The sequence below is a fragment of the Myotis myotis genome, unplaced genomic scaffold (assembly GCF_014108235.1).
Source record: "Myotis myotis isolate mMyoMyo1 unplaced genomic scaffold, mMyoMyo1.p scaffold_m19_p_3, whole genome shotgun sequence".
Taxonomy (NCBI): Eukaryota; Metazoa; Chordata; class Mammalia; order Chiroptera; family Vespertilionidae; genus Myotis; species Myotis myotis.
Genome location: NW_023416335.1, coordinates 7,953,359 through 7,975,744, shown reverse-complemented (window position 1 = coordinate 7,975,744; position 22,386 = coordinate 7,953,359). Strand labels below are relative to the sequence as shown.

The following is a 22,386-nucleotide window of genomic DNA, read 5'->3' as shown; positions in this document are numbered from 1 at the left end:
TTGTTGTCTTAAGCTTGGTTCCAGAAAAGTGTGTGTGTGTGTGTGTGTGTGTGTGTGTGTGTGTGTGTGTGTGGCGGGGGGGGGGGGCGAGACATGCGCGCGCACACACACACACACACACATAAACCATATGTAGCATGGTATATCAGAAAGGTGGTAGGGTTTGTAGCAAATTTAAGTTGCCAGGCAGTTGGTGATTATAAGTATTTTGGAGTTGGAGCAGCTGAAGAAATAGTAACATTTTGTTGAAAGCTTTGGCACTAGGACTTGATTGGGAGCCAAAGCCTGTTAAACAAAGAAAATAGGAAAATTCCAGGAAGAAAGGTGTTCTGTGGCCATGGAAATTTGAGTCAGTTAGGTTGTTTTTGGCAGAGAAGTGGCTACATATAACTTTATTTTTATCTTAGAAATGACTATGTTGAAAGGCTCTTGCTCCACTGGGGTCAGGTGGAGGGATGCTGGCTTTTGCTGTTCAAGGACAGTTTGAGTTAACAGCAGCCTTAGACATCAGTGCTGGGGGTAGAAGTTAGTTACTTGTTGAAACCTTATTTACTTTTGAACCCCTTACTGGAGCACCTGATACTGTCCCCTGTGACCTTCGAATAATCAGGCTGTCGGAAGACAACATCAATCCCCGTTTAATTAAATATAGGAACATGAATGAATCCTTTTAGAAAGAAATTTTGTCCTGATCTGGGTTTTCAGCTCCATTGGTCAAGCTCTTTGAACAATTACATTGTGTGTGTGTGTTTTTTTTCTTTTCTTCCTTCTGTCTGTTTTTTCCACTGTATTCACATTTAAAATCAGTTTCCATAGTGACATCTGGTGGTGGCTTTGGAACCCCAGAGAGTATGTTTGGAATGATAAACATTTTTACTTAACAGTTCGAAATTTCATCTTCTTTCCATTGTTTCATCTTATTAACAACTTTTCCTGAGAATGTCTTCATTGTGTTCTTGAGTTTGGAAAGCTAGGTATTTACCTCTGTGGTGTTTCCTTAAAGCAAATACAAGATTCTTTATACCATGGCTGGGGAGTGCATCTAGCAAGCTTGTGTGGACTTGTCTTCTGTGCTCAGAATATACAACATAACACTGCATAGAGACTGCAGAGTTTGTATATGGTGTATATAAGTGACGAATAAGATGCAGTATTATTCTGCGTATGTGTTGAAGAGAAATATGCTTAAAACTAGAGCTTAAATATGTAAAGTTTTTGTTGGTTCCTTAGAGAATTGTTTCAGGAAAAGTGAATGTATAACCCAGGGTGCAAAAAAGTAGTTACTGCAAGTTGGATGGTAGGTGATCCTGGATTGAGTGAAGTAGGAGTGAGGTGAAGTTTTGAGAATGAGCCCTGTGGGTTGATGGATTAGCTTTCAGTGATGGCTAGGGGTGCAGTTGTTGTTGTTTTCCTATATTAAAGGTACTGATTAGAAGTCTTCACAATACAATTTTGAAAAGTTGTTTCCCTTTTATGAGTTCAGGTAACTGCCGAAGTTACAGGAGAAATCCGTCCTAGATGCTAGTTGGGTTTAGGAAGGGCTGGGAGCAGGGGTGTAGGAATAAAGACTTGAAGTGACCGAAAGAATAAACACCGCCTCTGGCGAGTCATCTGGACAGTTGGTTTGCTGGTTGTCTCAGAGCCTGGATCCCTGTGAAGGATGACTGGGATTCCGATAAGCCCCTGATTTAGGAGGTGCCTGGCTCTGGAATCTGAAATCTGTGTTGAGCTTCCTGAAGTTGAGTGAATCATTTCAACCTCCTTTTAAAACGAGAGAGTTGCACTGAGGGTTTCCAAGGGGTTGCCAGTCTACAAGTCTTGACTTTGAGATGCGAAGGCGAGGGCTATGGGTCTTTCTTCGCAGTTTATCTAGATGGTGTCCTGCCTTGCCAGCATTTGTCTGCTCCTGGATTCCAGAGGGGAGCTCAGTGGAGGGCTTCCTCTGTGCCTGGGGGTCGTGGGGGATGTATCTTGTGACTGAAAAAAATGATTGAAAAGCAGAACACAGTCTCCTTGCACATGCATGTCCTTTCCCCGCCTACTGGATGTTTTTGTCCTGGTGCCTAGAATTAGAATCTACGGTTAGAGTCATGCTTAGGCACCAGGCCCTGAGCCTCTGCGGCGAGGCACGGTCCTTGGATCTCCTCTCCTTTCAGTGTGGGGAGGACCCTTATGTCAGCAGTTGAAACCTCCTTGTAGCTTCTCATCATGGCTGTGGCCCCCCTGCCCCCGTGGTCCCCAGCATCCTTGGTGCTGTGGGGTGTGTGACAGTGATGCTGTGGCTAATGATGACAGTTCAGCTAAGCGCAGCCATTTTCAACCGGCGTGCCGCGAGGATTTTGGAAACATGCAGTACCTGACTGTTGAGTCAGGGGCACTGGCCTCTTTTCCCTTATTTATCAAATAAAAAAAATGGCAACAGCCAACACAGCAGTGGCCCTCCAGTGTGAAGGGATCAAAATAATACCTTTTTTTTTTTTGTCAGATCAGAAAATATCATACATTTTTTGTGGGCTGCAGAATTTTAGTAGTTTATGTGTGCTGTGAGATAAAAAAAAAAAGTTGGAAATCACTGCCTAGCATCCTGGTGAAGAGCCTGAGTTCTAGAATCAAACTGGCTCAGATCCTAGTGCTACCAAGTTACTGTTGATCTTGACTTTGCTTCTTCAACTCTAACGCTTGGGCAAGTTCATTACTTTATGTGAGCTTCTGCCTCCTTATTTTGTAAAACCGGGATGAAAATCATACAAGTTTTATGTCTGTTAAATGACTTAATGCATGTAAAGCACCTAGTGAAATCCTTGGCATACAATAAATATTTCTATTATTAAATGACTAGAGGCCTGGTGCATGACATTTGTGCACTGGAGGGGGGGGAAGGCGGGGGAGTCCCTCAGCCTGGCCTCTGCCCTCTCGCAGTCTGGGATCCCTCAGGGGATGTCCGCCTGCCGGCTTAGGCTCGCTTCCCCAGGGGTCCTTAGCGCTGCTGCGGAGGTGGGAGAGGCTCCAGCTACCAGCCACTGTGCTTGCCAGCCATGAGCCGGGCTTCTGGCTGAGCGGTGCTCCCCCTGTGTGAATGCACTAACACCAGGGGGCAGCTCCTGCATTGAGTGTCTGCCTCCCTGGTGGTCAGTGCATGTCATAGCGACCAGTCATTCCTCCGTTCAGTTGATTTGCATATTAGCCTTTTAAAATATAGGATTATAAATACAGTGAATACACTTGTATTAACATGAATTTGAGCATTTTGTTTAGAAGAGACTATTCAATATGCCCACATTTCCCTTTTGACAATCAAAATTCACTTTATAGTTACCTAGAAGCTGTATTAAATAATGTTGTTCTTTTACGAGAATGCAGTAATTAAAATACATCACAACATAACTATCTTAAAATCACCACATGATATTATAAAACATATAGTCTCTATGAATTAATGAAACATGAACCTCTGAGCATCTCACTATGCATATTTAATATTTAAATGGCTAATTAATGCCATCTTAGTTTTCATCCATACTTGTGTAGAGCCACTGTGCTGTCTCACATTTAACCTTCATTAATATCCAGGGATTACCCGAAATTCGGAAACTTCCCCCTAACATGTCTGGGAGGTCATGCGAAGGCCGTGGCTGCGCCCCGAGGGCCACCACAGAAGGCATCGATAATTGTACAGTGCAGTCTGGACACTTGCACACCAGGCACAGAGTGGCATTTGATGGAAAATAAATAGCTGACTTGCCTGTGATTTAAGCCTCATATGATCCTTTCCTTTTCTATTTTTTCTTTTCCACCCAGACACTAGGAAAAGCTATTACTAGTATATATGAACGAACATTGAGTACACTACTTCTGAATACTGACATGTTAAAAAATGAATGAAATATGAGGTTCCACTTGGCTTTTCACATAAATTTTGCATACTACACATGGGTCATAGGAATAGCAGGACTGACGCGGAATTTGCTGGCACTGCAGTCAGGGATCCGTGGTGTCTGAATGCAGTCTGCATTTACTGTGACCCTGGGAAAGTTCCTCCTCTCTCTCTCTTTAAAAAAAAAAATATTTTTATTGATTTCAGAGAGGAAGGGAGAGGGAGAAGGAGATAGAAACATCAATGATGAGAGAGACTCATTGATGGCTGCCTCCTGCACGCCCCTTACTGGGGATTGAGCCCGAAACCTGGGCATGTGCCCTGACAGGGAATCAAACTGTGATCTGGTTCATAGGTTGATGCTCAATCACTGAGCCACGCCGGCTGGGCCCTCCTCTCTTAATCCAAGTTTTGCATCCATGATTTAGAGGTAATAACACCACATATGAAAGCAGGTTGGATGTAAGGATTACATGAGATAATGCCTGTCAGACAGTTCTCCTAGTGCTTGGCATATAGTAAAGTGAATGAATGTGTTTCCATAATTATTGTTGTCATTAAATGCCTACAAATCACAGGTCGAGGGACACAATTTACAGAAGTGGATGATAGCAGCATGGACTGCTTGAGGATTAGAACTGGAGAGGGGCAAAGACAAGCACCATGTACCTGTCCTGTTCAGATTTGCTAGTAATCCTTCACCTGTCCGGTGAATGAGGCTACACTGAAAGGAAAGGCAGGGCGCAAGAGAAGCTTATGTGCATTGGTGTGCTAATAGGTAATCCCAGCAGAGAGAACGTTCTGGGACTCCCCGGCTGCCTTGTAGCGGCTGATGGGAGTGATGGAAAGCTGAAACCGGAGAAGAGCCTTTTCTCCTGTTTACTAAGGGCACTCTTCTCTCAAGCTAATGCGTGCTCTTTCGCCTGGCCCAGTGGCTCAGCGGGCTCAATCCCTAGCCGGGGGCGTGCAGGAAGCAGCCTATCAGTGCTTCTCTCTCATCACTGATGTTTCTGTCTCTCCCTCTCCCTTCCTCTCTGAGATCAATAAAAATATTTAAAAACAAGACACACATACTATTTTACTAATTTCGGGGGTAGAGTGCCTAGACTATGTTTGGACCAGAGGAAAAGGAAAACGTGCTTGAGTTTATCTGACAGCTGTCTCTGCTGCGTGGGGAGACCAGGTAGCTGGATTTGATTGACGAGTTCCGAGGCTCTCGTCCTTATTTCTGTGAGTGTCATTCTCGATCCATTTATAAATTTAAGTACATGCATATTGAAGTAGTCAGTCGGGGGAAAATCTCATTTATTTTGTTAGATAATATCTAACACTACCAAACAGGTTACAACTTACAAATAGCAAAGTTACCAAATATTGAAAGGTGAAATAGATGATCGTAAAATGAATGTTTATTGCCATTCAGAAGCATTATAATTATTATCGCTTCATTAATTCTTAGCAAACCTTCAAAACAGAATGGCGTTAAATGGGAAATTCCATGACTCAAGTGTTGTGGAGTTTCCAAAATCCAACCTGGACCATGGTGTCGAACCCTAAAAGCAGAACTCGTTTGGAACGGTTAGTGCACGTGAAGAAACGCAGTGATGTATTTTTGGCAAGCCAGAGGACATGATTACACCACGGGGTGAGCCTAAGAGAAATGGCTGTTTTCACTGTTCATCACCCTGAGAAGAGGTTAATCCTGGGATCAAGTGAGATTTTGACTAATTTCAGTGATGGGGCTGAAATGATACACTAACCCTCTCCTTTGTAATTATATAACTCCATCTTTTACTAGTCGACTTAAATGAGATATGTGTCCTAGGTTGGGTCTTAATTGAGGACTTTTCTGTACCAGTTCCAGATCTCTATTCATTTTTGTTCACTCATTTAAGGAGTAATTATTGGGCTTTGGGCAAGGTGCTGGGTATACAGATATTTGAGAACCATGTGGCCTCTGCCCTTTTGGAACTTACGGTGTAAGTGGGAGAAAGTATATTTTTAGCACACGGGTTGTCTTGCCGTAAGAAACTGAAGGTGTCATCACATAAGAGACCTGAGCAGTTCCTTCTTCTGGACTTTGAAAGGCTGTCCTCTGGTTCTTAGCCACTAGGCAGGGCGTGTCTATCAAACTAAGACGTGCGGAGGAGTGTTGCTCCAGCCTCTTCCTCTTAACTGTAGCAGGGGTCACACGAGTGCAGCGTGGGGAAAAGGGGTGCTAGACTGTGGGGCTCAGATCGGGGCCATGTCTCTGGTCTTGTCTCTGGTTCCCGGATAAACTCTAGAAAAGTCAACTCATCCTAACCAACCATAAATGCCATCCTTGGAAAAGCAGATGATGGGGCCATTAGATAATCTCGTAGTACATCTCATTGGGTTGTTTGGAAATGTAAATGAGATAACATTTGCAAAGTGCTTCACATAGTACCTGCCACCTAATACCAATAATGACACATACTTTAATAGCCAAGGCCCATTCTAATCCTTAGCATGTGTAGGAACTCATTTAACCAACTTGGGAAGAAGGTACTGCCATTATCTCCATTTTATAGGAAAGCAAACCGAGGCACAGAGCTGAGCTAACTTGCTCCAGATCTCACAGCTGTGACCCATAGGCCCTCCATCAATCAGAGTTGTCATTTAGGTTGACACTTTCTCGAAGTGGCAGTGTTGGGGATTGTTGACAGGCCTCCTCATGGTCTCCTCCTTTCTCCCCAGGTGTCATAGAGACTGCAGACCGTCTGGACCGCGAGTCGACCTCCCATTACTGGCTGACAGTCTACGCCACCGATCAGGGTGTTGTGCCCCTTTCCTCGTTCACAGAGGTCTACATCGAGGTGGAGGATGTCAATGACAACGCACCCCAGACTTCAGAGCCAGTTTATTCTCCAGAAATCATGGAAAATTCTCCCAAGGATGTATCCGTGGTCCACATTGAGGCCTTCGATCCTGATCCTAGCTCTAATGACAAGCTGACATACAGAATCACAAGTGGAAATCCACAAGGGTTCTTCTCCATACATCCTAAGACAGGTATGCCTTAAAACTATCGTATGAAATGTTCTTGTTTATACTTACTCTCCCAATAGGGGAACATTTTAAGAACTAATGCTCCGTGCTCCGATTTTCTTTAGTTTTTAATAAGTTGTTTTCCTTTGGAGTTGTTCAAAACAAGTCTATTGCCAGATGAAAATTTAATCCAAGTGTGTTTTTCCTTTGAATTTGCTTTTGTAAAGCGATTTTATGATTTTGCGCATTAGTAGAGTTTCATTTGCAGGTTAAAAAGCAAATATTGTTTCAGTAATAGCTGCTAAATTAGTGATATCTCTTAAACTTACTGCATACTCTATGGCTGTTAAGTATTCCAGCTTTCTTAACTACTTTTTTAAAAAAATAAGATATATTTTTATTGATTTCAGAGAGGAAGGGAGAAGAGAGAGAGAGAGGAAGAGAGAGAGAGAGAGAGAAACATTAATGATGAGAGAATCATTTACTGGCTGCCTCCTGCATGCCCCCTACCCGGGCATGTGCCCTTGACCGGAATTGAACCTGAGACCCTTCAGTCCGCAGGCTGACACCCTATCCACTGAGCCAAACCAGCTGCAGTCTTGACTACTTTTTATGAAGAATATCTAGAGTTCATTTCACAATTCACAGTCGTTTTTTGGTTGTTATGTTGTTTGGAGTTTTCCATTGAGCAGTAGGGATCAGGATTCAGTGTTTTCAAATTGGGAGCAGTTACTTTCTTGAACTGATACCTCAAGTTTTCTGTTTTCTCCTGTCAATGTCTGAACCCTTGCTTCTAAGCAGAAGGCATCTTGACTCCGAAATCCTCTTCCAAAATTCTAACAAACTTCTAACCGTTATTCCTTTACATTGGACAATGTATCTATTTTTTTCTTAGTCCTTGGTTTCTTTTTCCCCCCCATTATTTTGCAGAGAGAGGGGGAGGGGTTGGGGAGAGATATTCACCCTAGCTATCATTTGTGTGTAGTGGAAAGTTGGCTATTGTTTATGCACTGAAAATTTCACATGTGGAAATCTTCAGTTTCTTAATTAGAATTGAAACAGGAACCATCATATGACATTGAGAAATTATTTGTAGGAAAATAAAGGTACTTATCAAATAGATCACTTGGCCTTTGAGCCAAGATGTTTTGATGATTCAGTACCTTCCTGTGGAATCTAATTATGAATTCTGAAGAAGGAGATTTGCTGTAATCTGCATACCTCTATCATGGTTTTGCTTTTTAGGTCTTTTCTTATTCAAGGGGAACTGGCCTATTCAGTTACTGGGTTGTCTGGTTGATATATGTCAAGGAAATAATATACGACAATCAAAATTAAAGAGGCATTCCCAGCTTCCTTAGCAATCTTTTTTATCTCTTATTTGTACCATTTTTTATTACATAATTTCCTTTGTTGAATTTAAAAGGAAGCAATTATTTTTTACTCTATTGTAGTAATTTTATTTAATTTTTATTTTTTCCATCACCATTTATCCCCTCTATGCTGTCTTCCACCTCCAGGCCCCCCTCCCCCCCACCATCACCACACTGTTGTCCCTGACAATGAGCTCTCCCCCTTTTTTTTCTTTTTTGCTCAATCCCTCCACCTCCTGCCCCCACCACCACCACCCTCCCACCACCACCACCACCCTCCCACTGCCATCAGCGCTGTCTGCCTGCTCTCTCTGAGTCTGTCTCTATTGCTTGTTAGTTCAGTATGTTCGTTAAATTCCACACATGAGTGAAATCATGTGGCACTTGTCTTTCTCTGACGGGCTTATTCCACTTAGGTGCATCCACGCTGTCACACGGGGTAAAATTGTCTTCCTGTTTACAGCAGAGTAGTCTTCCGTGGCGTGACTGTCCCCCAGCTTTTCACCCACTCACCTACTGATGGGCACTTGGGTTGAGGAAACAATTCTTAAGGTGGAAAAAACCTGAATTCAGTATTTGTATACTCAAATGTCTGTAGAAAGACACCTGATAGAGATCGTGTGAGTGTATGTGTGTGTGTATGTAATATTTTGTCTTTTAAAAGGCATGTTAAAATGTTAGTTTTAAACCTCTTGTTAGCATACACCAACTTTCACAGAAACCCTTTCTTGATAGTTAAAGGTAAACACAGGTAAAGATGGGTGTTGCGCATCTAGGATTTGCTTTTGCTTTGAGATCGTTGGTCATGCTCTAGTGTTTGGCCAGATTCTGCTGTGCTCCTCTGAGGGAGCCTTGGAGGGAGGTTGGAGTCACAGGAAACCAGCAGTTGGTTAATGGCTGAGCCATATAAGAACTTAATTATACGGGACCGGAGAGTTTTTCCTCTGGGAAGCATTAGGGGCAGGGCGCAGGACCCCCAGCCTATGAAAAAGGGCTGGGGTTGAGAGATTATGCAAGAACAGGAAGACCTGACACAGCGCCTCTAAATGGTTAATAGGAGGCTGGTGTAAGCAGTGCAGTCGCACACTCTTTACCGCACAAGTAGTGACCACATCCTGTGGTCACTTCCTGTGAAGTCACTGAAAGGAAACGAAGAGCTGAAACGTCAGGCACTGCCAGATGTAAACGAAGCAAGATTAGAAATGCACACAGATTCTGAGGGAGGATTTCAGAGTCAAGAAACTATTTGCCTGAAAGCAAGGGGTGGGGGTAGGTGGGGCGGGCCGGCCTTGAGAAGCAGAGACATTTAAAAGTCAAAGCCGCCAGCTAGTAATTCAAAAACTAACAAACATAACCACCCCTTTTAAAAAATGGTTTGATGATTAAGACTTTAAGATGATTTCATTTTGCTTTATGTTGGCTTTTAGATTAGGTTAACTTCTCTGTTGAAGAGACAGGCAAGAAAGCCATCCATGGCCTTTTGAATGAGCAAATATAGGTCTGGACCTGTTGTATATTTGAGGAGAAAGGAACGTAAGGAAATTCTCTCTGTTAAGAGCCTTTGTGGGGAGGGAGCCTTGAAACCGTGGTTATCTCTGGGGCCTCTGAAGTAAAGATAGCGCTGCTCTCCTGTTATGTCTTGTGCAAGTGGGATTAATGTGGCATTGCCTCTCCCTTTTACATCCCTCTGTCCTGACAACACTTGGGAAGAGATGTTTGCAGAGACCTCTTCCTTAGCATCAGGGAGAATACACCCCCCCCCCCCCCCCCCCCGCCCTACTCCCCACCTCCCCAGCTCCAGCCCCAGCCAGCTCCCAACCCTGGGCAGGAAGCACATGCGTCCTGCTGCCGGGACAGCAGAAGAAAATTCATAAGGATTACAGAGAGGGTTTATTTTCTTATGGGTTGAGGCAGGTAACAGTGGGGAATAACTACAGTTAGTACATAGGCATGTTTGTCTTGAAGTATATCATAGACTGTGTAGTTAGTAAAGAAGTCTGATAGTTCTGCCAATCACCTGATGGCTTTTCAGATCAAGAAATCATCATATTTTGCCTGGCTGGTGTGGCTCAGTGGTTGAGCGTCGACCTGTGAACCAGGAGGTCACGGTTCGATTCCGGGTCAGGGCACATGCCCAAGGTTATGGGCTCGATCACCAGTGTGGGGCGTGCAGGAGGCAACCGATCAATGATTCTCTCTCATCATTGATGTTTCTATCTCTCTCTCTCCCACTTCCTTTCTCTCTGAAATCTATAAAAGTATATTTTTAAAAAGAAATAACCACATTTTAACATGGGCATTGTTGCAGAGTGTAGTAAATGTAGCTTCACACGGCCTGTCTCTGATGGCTCTATTCCCTCAACTCAGCAGAAAATTTGCACGTGATCCTCGGGGTCCAAAAGTGCAGTGCTTCAAAGAATCCTTCTTCTTCAAGACTTTCAAAGCAGACGTATTTCTAATAGGGAGGCCAGATTGGGAGAGCTGATGAAAGACAGTCTGGTCGAGAAAGTTCCCATGATTTACTGACCCAGAACACCACCTGGAGGTCCTGAGTCATGTTGTTTAATAATTACTGGCTGAGTGAGAAAATTACTGGGCTGGAAATCCAGAGGTCTGGGCCACAGCGAGGCTTTCCCTCTGGGATCCTGGGGAAACGGGCTCCCTGGCCCTTGCGTTGTGTGACCAGCGATGAATTTTGCACGCCCTGCCCGGTAAGTAAGGCCCCTGTGTGCAGAGGGCGGCGCACTCAGAACCGGGTGTGGGGAAGATGCCACAGCCTCTCTCAACGTGCATATGTTACTTTATTAACGTTACAGAAGACAATATACGTGTGCATCTCCATTGGATAAACAATGTTGACGAAGTAAGATGAGTGTAACTTGCTTAGGAGCAAGTTAGGAGCAATTTAGGAGCCTGGGGAGTGTCCGGCGGGCGAGAGGAAAGCCTACATTCATGGCCGTTGAGATCATGTGTTTATGCAGCAAGTGTAGGTGAGCTTCATCCCTGTAGGCAGCGCATTAAGAGATGCTTTGAAAGGTGGTGGTCGTCGAGGGTGAAAGAGCAGAGAGAAACGGGGGGGGGGGGGGTAGGGGGGCATCGATAGTGTGCGCAGGTCTAATACATACCTGCGGAGGAAGTGGGGATGCGAGTCACACGGGGGGACACTTGGAGTGGTGAGTTTGTGGCCAGGAGATAATGTTAAACGAGTTACACTTGATGGAAAACCTTAGCTACCAGAGTAAGGGTGGAAGGGGACTATTTATGTGATGTTTATAAACAGTGACCTATTTTTGAGTGTCTCCATGCGATCCCTTAGAACATGTTGTGTAAACATAAATGCAGTGACCTCGCTCTGTCATTTTGGAGACAAGACCTCCACAGCACCCTTCCTCCCTTCGTCATGCCACGGCACAATTCTAAAAACGAGACCAGAAAACCTTCCGAGGCTGGATTGGATCATCTGAGTTTTGGGTTCCAAATGACAAGTTTGAATGAACCTTCTTTATCTTTCAGCCAATGTTTCGGTGCTCGATTGTGGTGCCAGGAACTGTCTTTCTACATCTCAGATGGTTCTTATTATATTGTTTATAAGGAGAGTGATGGGGTGTGTTTTTGTGGTGGTGTTTTTTTCAGGGTGTACAGCAGGGGTCCTCAAACTTTTTAAACAGGGGGCCAGTTCACTGTCCCTCAGACCGTTGGAGGGCCGGACTATAGTTTAAAAAAAAAACTGTGAACAAATTCCTATGCACACTGCACATATCTTATTTTGAAGTAAAAAAACAAAATGGGAACAAATACAATATTTGTATTTGCATGTGGCCCGCGGGTGGTAGTTTGAGGACCCCTGGTGTACAGGCAAAAGAGGCTCGATCCATTTCCCTTTCCTGATGCACACACAAAATTTTGTTGACACCAGAATTTTTTATAAGAATTTTTTATAACCTTATTTTGTCTGATTATGTCCAATATCAGTTAGGGTGAAATTTGCTTCTTTTAATATAAATTGTGCAGTTGCTGAGGATGGGAGACAGATAAGGTGTAGAATGTTAGATTGTCTGAACCTCCGCCACCCCGGCCCTGCTGACAGACGCATCACAGCCTCGTTGTGGTATGTCAAGGACAGCTAAGGAGGGGAGTCCCGAACAATGGGAACCAGTGTGCTTCAGGGGTTCCATTGTCCACAAGTAGCCTCGGGAAACTGACATGACCCTCGCAAAGCGTCTTCTTAGTCCATGTTTTCCATTTGAACTTCGGAGGAGTGATGTGCAACTTATAATGGGCAGATACACTTTAGGAAAGACCAACGTTTTATTCTCTTATCTGCATGTTTGGTATTTTCCATGCTTTAGGACGCAAAGCAAGTATTGTTTTTTATTCTTGAAAAGTTTTATTGACGTCTAATTGACATACAGTAAATGGCGCATATTGAAAGCCTACAATTTGCTAAGTTTTGGCAGAGCTATCAAACTGTGAAACCATCACCACAATGGGGCAGTGAACATGCTCACCATTCCCCGAAGTGTCCCCTTCTCTCTGTTCCTGGCCCATCGTCCTTGCTCTGGGGGGCTACCAGTTTCCCGTCTCTCAGGATTCCGCCATCGTTCTTTCCCAGAAACCACAGTTTCATTTATTTTGTCTTATTTTCTGTCTGTTTCATGTTGGAGGGTGAATCTGAGCCCCTGGCTAGAAGTGGAGGGTCAACTATTGCTTTTTATCTGGGAAAAAAAAATGCTTATTTAATTTGAGAGCTGCCACAAATATGTGTTATACTGTTAAACCCTCCCTTAATAAACAGTAGGAATCTTCTTAACCAAGATTTTTTTTTGTGTTTTTAAGGAATTAAAATTGAATCTCTAGATTTATTTTAAACCTAAATTTAGCAACATCCTGAGTATGTTTATAGAGTTTGGAGTTTGTAGAAATGCAGATCACTGTACAGTTTCATCTGTAAAATTGTGTCACTGTGTTGAACCTGAAGACCAGAATCCTGACCCCCCAGTTCTGGCTGGTCCTCCTTCCCCAAAATGCCACTCCTTCTCAGTATAGTGTGCTTACCAAGACCAGGAAGTAGATGTGTGTTTGAGGGTGCGTGTGTGTGTGTGTGAGTGTAACATACTTCATAAATTCTATTACTTGTTAGAAATACGTAATGAATTCACATAGTACAAAATTTGAAAGGTACAAAGAAGATACCCATGAAAATTTTTGTTCCTGTTCAGTTCCCCAGACAGCTTTCTTCCTTAATATATTAGCTGTTTCATTCTCTGTATTCTTTTTTTTTTTTAATATATTTTATTGATTTTTTACAGAGAGGAAGGGAGAGAGATAGAGAGTTAGAAACATCGATGAGAGAGAAACATTGATCAGCTGCCTCCTGCACATCTCCTACTGGGGATATGCCCGCAACCCAGGTACATGCCCTTGACCGGAATCGAACCTGGGACCCTTCAGTCCGCAGGCCGACGCTCTATCCACTGAGCCAAACCGGTTTCGGCATTCTCTGTATTCTTGATGCTCTGGTGTCTGGATTCTCCCTGTCAGAGACTGCCCCTCTCAGGGCTCGATGGTTCTTAGGAGGCAGTAAATGACTCACCTGTCATGTGCCCGCTGGCCAGTCCAGACCCCACCCTTGGGGCCACCCTTTATCCAGCCAGTATCCCCTGTCCTTACCACCCCAGGGCCGGACCAGACAAGTAGGGCAACAACCCCTGATCTCCAGCCCCACGGAGATCCTCAAACTGGCTGGTGCTGCGGAAACCACAAGAAAGGCTCCTGCCCGCCTTGGTGCAGCCTCCTGTGGCCCTGGCGGTATGGGTAGGCGTGCCCGGTGGTATTGCCTTGCATGTCCCTTTTCTTGGGGATTGTGGGTAACCAAGTGTCTTTTCAGTGACGGTTGCTGTCTGACCTGTTGGCCTCACCATCCCTGAATAATAACAAAACCTACGTTGGAAAGCCTGGTAAAGCCATAAAATGTTATCGTAGCTAATAGGCATGCTCATCTATGTTCTAGTCCAGGATCACAGTATCACTATTTTTTTTCCTCCATCAAAGTTAGTGGCATTTTATTGTGGCTGGAACAGAGGCTGAACAAAGTGCAATAGGAAACAGCTACAGCTGCAAACAACTTCCAAGGATTTCCGGTGACATTTGATAGCCGCAGCGGAAGGAAACGGAGGGCCAGTCGCTCACAATGGCAGGAATTCATTTAAAAAGAATAAGTGTACCTATTTGCAGACTTTTTCCAAAGATATGCAAATATTATAAGGAAGGATCAATAGGCTTGTCTTACCTAACCTGCTCATTTTTAATTTTTTAGTGAAGTATGTTATCCTAAAAGCCTGAAGGAAGTCAGGTTTTATTCAGTGCCTTTTCTCTACACGTGTGAAATGATGACATGCTTTTCTTTTAAAATCTGCTGATGTTGAACCCTTAGGATTCAAGTGGTATTCCATTTTTTAAAACATGTTGCTGAATATCACTTGCTAAAATTATTTTAAAGACCAGTATTTTAAGATTTTCGCGTTTAAGTGCCTGCGTGCAGCTCCCCTTTTCTTGTCAACATGGGGTTAACCTTGAAAGTGGGCTGAGCTTCTTCCCCTCTCTCTCTCTGCTGTAGCTGACATTTGTAGGAATGATGAAGGCAACTTCCAATAAAGCACATTTGGCTTCTGATCTTATGTTTGTCCTGGTTTTCATGCCACCAGTTTCCAACAAGAAACAGCTACTCAGATAGAATTTAAGCCAGAAGAGAAGCCTGGAGATTTCTGGGTGTAAATTCCCACTCAGCCACTACCTGTGTGGCGTGATCTGTTTGATCAGCGCTTTCTCTGGGCCTCGGAAAGTTTGAACTCCGTGAGCCCTGAGCTCCCGTACAGACTGGGCCGTCTGTCAATAGAATTCCATTTTTGGCTCCGAGCCTAATCCTGCCGGCACCAGGGTGACCACAATAGCTGCTCAGATGGCCACAGCTGCCAGAGAGCCCTCGGCAGGCTGTGGTCAGAGGCTGTCTTAGAACAGCCCCTAAATAAAGGCATCACGGTGCTGTGGAGCATCTCTGAGCTCATGACCTACAGCTCCAAGGGGATGGATGTGGAGTGATAACCGTAGGAAACATTGAGCGCTCGCGTTTGGCCTATAAAGCCACCTGTATTTTTAGGGTGGGGCTCTGGATAGCGATGCCCAGCCTCCCTGCCTGCCTTGCAGGTCTGCTCTGCCTTTATTTTCAGTGTGGGTGCTGGTCTTGCCTGTAGGGGATGCAGTCCTGGCTCAGGTCCTTGAGGGCAGGACCACCCCATATTCATTTGTTGTAGCCACCAGAGAGCCAAACATGATACTGGATGTGTGGTTGCTGCTTCGTACTTACTTTCCAGTCGACTCGCACAGATGTTAAAAGTCAGTACCTGTTGGAAGAGACAGCTTAAAAGTCTGCACAGGAAAACACTGTCCCTGGTTTAGTTTCTGCCCTTGTCCCTCCTGCCTGTGGTGCCCTCTGCCAACCTTCTGTGCCGACCTCAGGACTTCGGCTGTGATCTTTGTAAATGGCAGTGAACAGCCTTGTTCTGAGAACATTTTACTTTATTAAAGCTGGTTGGGGCAGGTATGGACAGAATGACAGTCGTCTGCTACATGGAAGCTGTAGTTACTATCTCCTGCTTCCCCGTGCTTTGCTTACTTTAATCATTTATTTTAAAAATTAGAATGATTACCAGTTGTATTGCCTCCTTTGTTTTCTATACATTTGATTACTCCCTGTAGTTTTTTGATAACTAATTCAAAGCATGTTATGTTTTACTAGTGTACCATGGAAATTAACAGTATAGAATAATACCCTGTAAAGTCATAAAACATTTCAAATGGAGACTTCAATACAATGTAGAAAACAGTATGCAATGGTGGTCGCTTGGCCGGTCGGCTTGCGGTTGGCTGGTCGTGGATGGCCTCACTTGCATAGTAGGTGGTTGGTTGGTTAGTTATCCACAGGAGCAATGGGTTTGGCTAGACTGCATGTCTCATCACCCAAGTTCAAACTTACTTGGAATACAGAGCCCTTAGCAAGAGCCCTTGCTTTCTCTCCGCTGTTTTCAGTATGCACCCTACACTCTAGGCCCTCTTATTGTTTGTTGAATGTAGTCTTTTGCCTTCTCCCCTTCATCCTTGTGTCTTAAACACTCTGAAAACAAGACTGTCTTAGTCATCTGCATTCTTACTGGACAGCACAAAGAAGCGGAATGAATGCAGAGAGGGAGTTTCACCTATGGGGACTATCTCCGATTATCTGTACCTACTCATCCTCTAATACTCACCAGTATGTGCATTCTAGTCCATGAAATCTATTTGATCTCTTAAACTGAGCAGTTTGCCGATGGTTTCTGGTACAGGCTTGTAAGAAATGTCAGAGAATAAAAATTTCTAGTGAAGTATGACAGTTAACCTACCATTCTCTCTTTTCTTAAATGAACTCTTTCTCCAAATGTCTAAAGTAGCATAGAAAGGCTATGAATCACTTTTAGTGATATTCATAAAATATAGGACAGTTTGGTTTCTTAGTTTTACATACACGTAGGGGGGTAAACTTGAACTGATAATTGGTGAGAAGATAATGCAATCTGTTCTCTCAGCCCACCCATATTTATAATAGCATTGGTCTACAATTTTCAACTGGTGTGCCGCAAAACAATTTTAAAACATGCAGCTCCTGACTGGTTAGTCAGGGTCCTGAACCCTTCTCCCTTAGATTGTCCGATTAAAAAACAACAACAGCCAAAAGAGCAACAGCTTCCTGTGGGAGTCAATCAGAATTATGGCCGTTTCTTTTGTCATATCAGCAAAAAATATAATGTACCTTTTTGGTGTGTCACGGAAGTTTAGTAATTAGTTTATGTGTGCCATGAGATGAAAGAGGTTGAAAATCGCTGTTCTACAGAATGGGATGTTTTTCTAGGTCAAGGAAAGAAAGTTTTGTATTTTCATTTCTATTTTTAATTTAATAGTGCTTCGCAGAAAAGAAAGATAAAACACAAAGTTACAAAAGCCAGCACTTGCGTATGCATTTTCCTGCTTTCACCCCTCCTGTTTTCTTTTCTAACTTGCATTGTTGGACCCGCTAAGTGAATACTGATTAACTATGGCTATTCCCCCCCCCCCTCATCTCCCCCCCACTTTAACTTTTATATAAGTCACTGTTCAGAGTTTATGGAGCGTTGAAATACCATAATGCAATAAACTATGCAGTGTGTGGTGGAATGGGGAGGGGGGAAAAACAAAACAAAACAAACCCCTTCTCATCTGGGCCTCAGGAAGGCTAAGCTCTAAGCCTGGCTCTGACTTACCATTGACCTTGAAACACTTTAACTTCTCCTTGGCTCAGACACCTGAGCATCGGGTTTCTCTGCAGTTTGGAAATATTGTGCTGTTTCTATTAAGCACATGTCTCCCTGGGATTTAGTAACAAACATTACAGATGAGCGCAGATGTTTAAAATGAAAGAAATGGATGCCCTTTTTAGACTATGTAATACCTCCACGGTTAATAACATGTGCGAGGTATATAGAAAAGGTACACACCGGGTTCATTTTTGAAGTGAGTGTTTATCACAGTGGTGAGGGGGGGGCAGGGGTAGCAGGGTGGATTAGCAGGGTCCCAGAGGTGAAAATAGGTGTGGAAGGCAGCGTGAATTCTACCGCTGAACCCAGGTGGTCAAAGCAAGCTGTTGCCCTTGTGAAGTGCCCATTGGCGATGACTCTTGGATGGACACTTTGGGACAGTTGGATGGGACTCGTCCCGGTGACTTCCTGTCATTTTTGAACTACTTAAAAACCACAATCAGAAGGGGTGGTAAACTTTTGATGGGGGGAAAAAAAAGAACTGAACTTGAAAAGGTTTTGAAGGAATGGACATTAAACTTGTGCCAAAGCAACATTTTCAAACCATGAAGCTTTGTGAAGCATTTTCCTCGAACGAGGGAAAACCTCAGAGTATAACTACAAAACAGTCTTTTGTTGTTCTTATTCAAAAGAGAGCATTGCTTCATTGAAGTATGGGGAAGACAATGTGGATTTAGATTCTTAGTGACTAATTAAGAAAAAGAAATACTTCAAATTACATGAAAACACAAGCCCCTCATTTACAAACGTAGAGAAACATTTTGAATAGCCTTTAATTGGTAGTTTTGTGAAAATAGGATATTAGAGAAGATCCAAAAGAGGGATAAAGTCTGCTCTTAAATATGAATTATTTGAAGTATTTCCGTGCAGAAGAACCACAGAAAGCTGGGCAGGGGAAGGTTGGCCCTAGCCGTTGTCTTGCCACATGAGGCTGTTCCTGACCTTCAGAGCGAATGTTGGAGCCGCTCAGCACCCACCTGTCCATCATCAACACAGGCTGGGGAGGGTGTTTCAGTGGCTGGGGCAGTTTTGTGTGTACGTTTTGTGAAGTACAAGAATAAATTCAATCAGTTTTAATGGTCTTCTTGGTTCCATACGTTCACAGTTTACCAGATAGTTGTCATAGTTCAGGAGAGAGATATAAATTCAATATTGTAGTTTGGTAGAAAAATCAAAGAAATAAGGGGGGGGGGTCTTAATTTTCTTCTTTTGTTGGAAATGAAATGATTGTTATTTGAGCAGCATTACCTGGAAAATCACATTTCTTTTATAATCTTCATTTTTGAGAGTAGATGATGCAAAGGTAATGAAACATAGTCATATACATTATATTTTCCAATGGCCCTTTTCTTTTATATGTATTGATTTCAGAGAGGCAGGGAGAGGGAGAGAGAAACATTAATGATGAAAGAGAATCATTGATCAGCTGCCTCCTGCACACTTCCTACTGGGGATCAAGCCCGCAACCTGAGCATATGCCCTTGACTGGAATCGAACCCGGGATGCTTCAGTTCGCAGGCCAATGCTCTATCCACTGAGCCAAACCAGTTCCAATGGCCGTCTTCACTAGTTACAACAATTGCTTCTGTCAATTCTCTGTTTTTAAATCCTCACCTGAGGATATGTGTTTTTTTAATATTGATTTTGAGAGAGGGAGAGACATACAGAGAGAGAAGACGGGTCCTGCAGCAGTTGAAGGAGATATGGATGAGGTTGAAATCCTGCATAATTTCATCTCGTGTTCTAAATACCTTCTTTGACAATACAGATTGAAACTATTAAACCAAAAAATGTAACTGGTTTGAGTTTTTCACTTTCTTAATACTTCTGTAATATACCTATTGAGTTTAAGAATTATTAAATGAAAATAACATAATTAACTGTTCTTTATTAATCATTCTTTTCCCTTGAGAATAAGTTAAGAGGTTTGCTCAGACTTACATACAGAGTGTGATTATGTGAGATTACGGTTTATTGTTGTGAGGACTAATGAACTGTTATCCTTTTATAGGTCTCATCACAACTACATCGAGGAAACTAGATCGAGAGCAGCAAGATGAGCACATATTAGAAGTAAGCATTTCTTTATTTGCAGTTATTTTGAAAATATACTCGTAAATATCATGGGACAGAACATTCTTGTTCTCATTTACTAGTATTCATAGCTGTTAACATTTTGTTATATTAGCTTACTGTCATTAATAAAAAGGAATATAAAACATTGTGCATGTATTTTATGCCTCCTTTATGTCCCTTTGTGTCCCCGGGATGCAAGACCACTGTCCTAAGTCCCATTCTAATGTTTGTACTTATTCAGGCACACACAGAGAGTAAGCAAAACCGAAAACAGTGATTTGAATTTCAGTTTCATTTACATAAGTGGTTTTTTGTATGTCTTCCACATCTTTTTCTTCAGTATTATGCTTTTGAGATGTACTTTTGTAAATAGATTAATTCAACCTTTTAAACTGTAGTTAGCTTGTTTCCAGGTTTTTGTTCGTTTGTTTTCCATTTTAAACTGAATTATGTAAAGTTTATGCCTTTTTTGCCCTGGCCGGTGTGACTCAGTTGTTAGAGCATCGTCTCCTGCACCAAAGGATCCTGGGTTTCATTCCCTGTCAGGGCACATGCCTGGGTTTGTGGGTTCGATCTCCAGTAGGAGGTGTTGGGGAGGCAACCGATCGATGATGTTTCTCTCTCTCATTGATGTTTCTATCTTTCTATCCTTCTCCCTTCCTTTTCCTCTAAAAGTCAGTAAAAGTATAGAACAACAACAGCAACAAAACTGTGTTACTGGCTATTTGTTATTGAATCCAGGCTTAGGAACAATTTGGTGATGAATACTATAAAGCACCATTCTTGATTGTATTCCTCTTTAATTTTTCTTTTTTTCCCAAATATCAGCTGGTCACAGGGAAATGGTGTGAGACATTAAAATTGCAATAGCAATTTTTTTTTGTTTTATTTTGAGAGTTTGGGAAGGTAGAGCATGTACTTGACAAGTACTGTCAGGATCCATTCACAGTTTGTAAATAACAGGATTTACACCTATCAGCTTCAAACAGAAAATACTTCCCTGGGAAACTTCAATCCACTTTAGTTTTTAGTATTTCAGTAATTAATTTGGGAGGATGTGTGAGGGGAGAATAACTGTTACTAAGGTCATTACTTTTAATCTACACACTGAGGACATTTGATTAACGGGTGAAATTGTTTCTTTTGCATCTAGAAGCACATGCCAGTGCATCCCCAAGAATCCTGATTTTTATTCCACACTGATGACATGAATAATTTACTTAGAATCAAAGTGACTTTACATTTCTTTTACTGAAATTTTTATTTCATAAATTGGTATTAAATTTAAATGTTTGTGGTTCACCCTACTAAACATGGAAAACTTCTGTGCAAGAGCCAAACAAAATAAAACGATGATTACTAGTATTAAAAGGCGTGCTGCTTAGCACATATTTTAAATTGATGACTTAGCTTATTTTATTGATGAAGCTTAAAAATGACAGTTTTTTTAATGGACTGTGTGGAGATTTTATTTTTAAGTATATGCAGTATCTATATAGTTTAAGAGGACTCTTTAGATACTTAAAGCAAAATCTTCATGTATCCCTTCCTTGGCTTAAAAATAATAAGTTTGATAGCTTAGCATTTTGGTGGCATTCACAGTACAGTAACAGTTATGTGAGGGCCCTGGCCTGGTAGCTCAGTTGGTTAGAGCATCGTCCTGTTAACGCCAAGTTTGCAGGTTCGATCCCCAGTCAGGGCACATACAGGAATCAACCAGTGAATGCATAAAGAAGTGGAACAACAAATTGATGAGTCTTTCTCTTTCTCTCTCCCTCTCTTGCTCTTTACAACCAATTTTTAAAAAATGGCAGTGTGAGGAAGGGAGATGCCTGGTCAGGAGAGGTTAGGGCTCACAGCCAGTTCTTTCTTAGCCCTTGCCTTCCCTGAGTTTCTATCTGAAAATGGGAGAGGTTGTCCTGCCTCCTCACAGGGCTGTTGCTGGAACGAGAGGAGGTGGTTTGTGGTCAGAGCTGTGTGCACTGGATAGGTTTCCACAGATGCTGATTCTCATTGGGAAGAAAGCAACCACTTTTATTTACTGTCTTTTAAAAACATTGTTGATCTCTCACCTTTAAAAAATAGGTTACCGTGACAGACAATGGTAGTCCCCCCAAATCAACTGTTGCAAGAGTGATTGTGAAAATCCTTGATGAAAATGACAACAAACCTCAGTTCCTGCAAAAGTTCTACAAGATCAGACTCCCAGAGCGAGAAAAGCCGGACCGAGACCGGAACGCCAAGCGCGATCCCATCTACCGGGTGATCGCTGCCGACAAAGACGAAGGTCCCAACGCAGAAATCTCCTACAGCATCGAAGAGGGCAATGAGCACGGAAAATTTTTTATTGAGCCCAAAACCGGACTGGTGTCATCCAAGAAGTTTTCTGGAGCTGGAGAATACGATATTCTTTCAGTGAGTGAAGATCGAGTCTTTGAATGTCTTACAAACATTTATTATTAATCTAGTCTTTGGTCTCGTTCTCTTATAACTTTATTCCGTAAATGGCCTCAGTATGACAGTGGGAAGTATGGGTTTGTTTTCCTCTTTGCAGTTGTCACTCCAGTTATTATTTGTTGAGTGTGGCCTGAAGAGGATGCTTTCTGATATAGCATTAACCACATGGAATATGCAAAGACAGATATTAAATGTTTGAAATTGGCTCAGTCTA

The 22,386-nt window shown here is 42.7% G+C and overlaps 1 protein-coding gene across 5 annotated transcripts in view; it reads left to right on the top strand.

The window, feature by feature from the left end:
• FAT1 (FAT atypical cadherin 1) overlaps nt 1-22,386 on the top strand; it is a 116,592-nt gene that overhangs the window by 51,269 nt on the left and 42,937 nt on the right. For all 5 annotated transcript variants that reach the window (XM_036301200.1, XM_036301205.1, XM_036301201.1 and 2 more), the window contains exons 3-5: nt 6,593-6,907; nt 19,651-19,712; nt 21,801-22,130. In XM_036301200.1, coding sequence (XP_036157093.1) covers nt 6,593-6,907; nt 19,651-19,712; nt 21,801-22,130 — 707 coding nt within the window. The remainder of the gene's footprint in view (nt 1-6,592; nt 6,908-19,650; nt 19,713-21,800; nt 22,131-22,386) is intronic.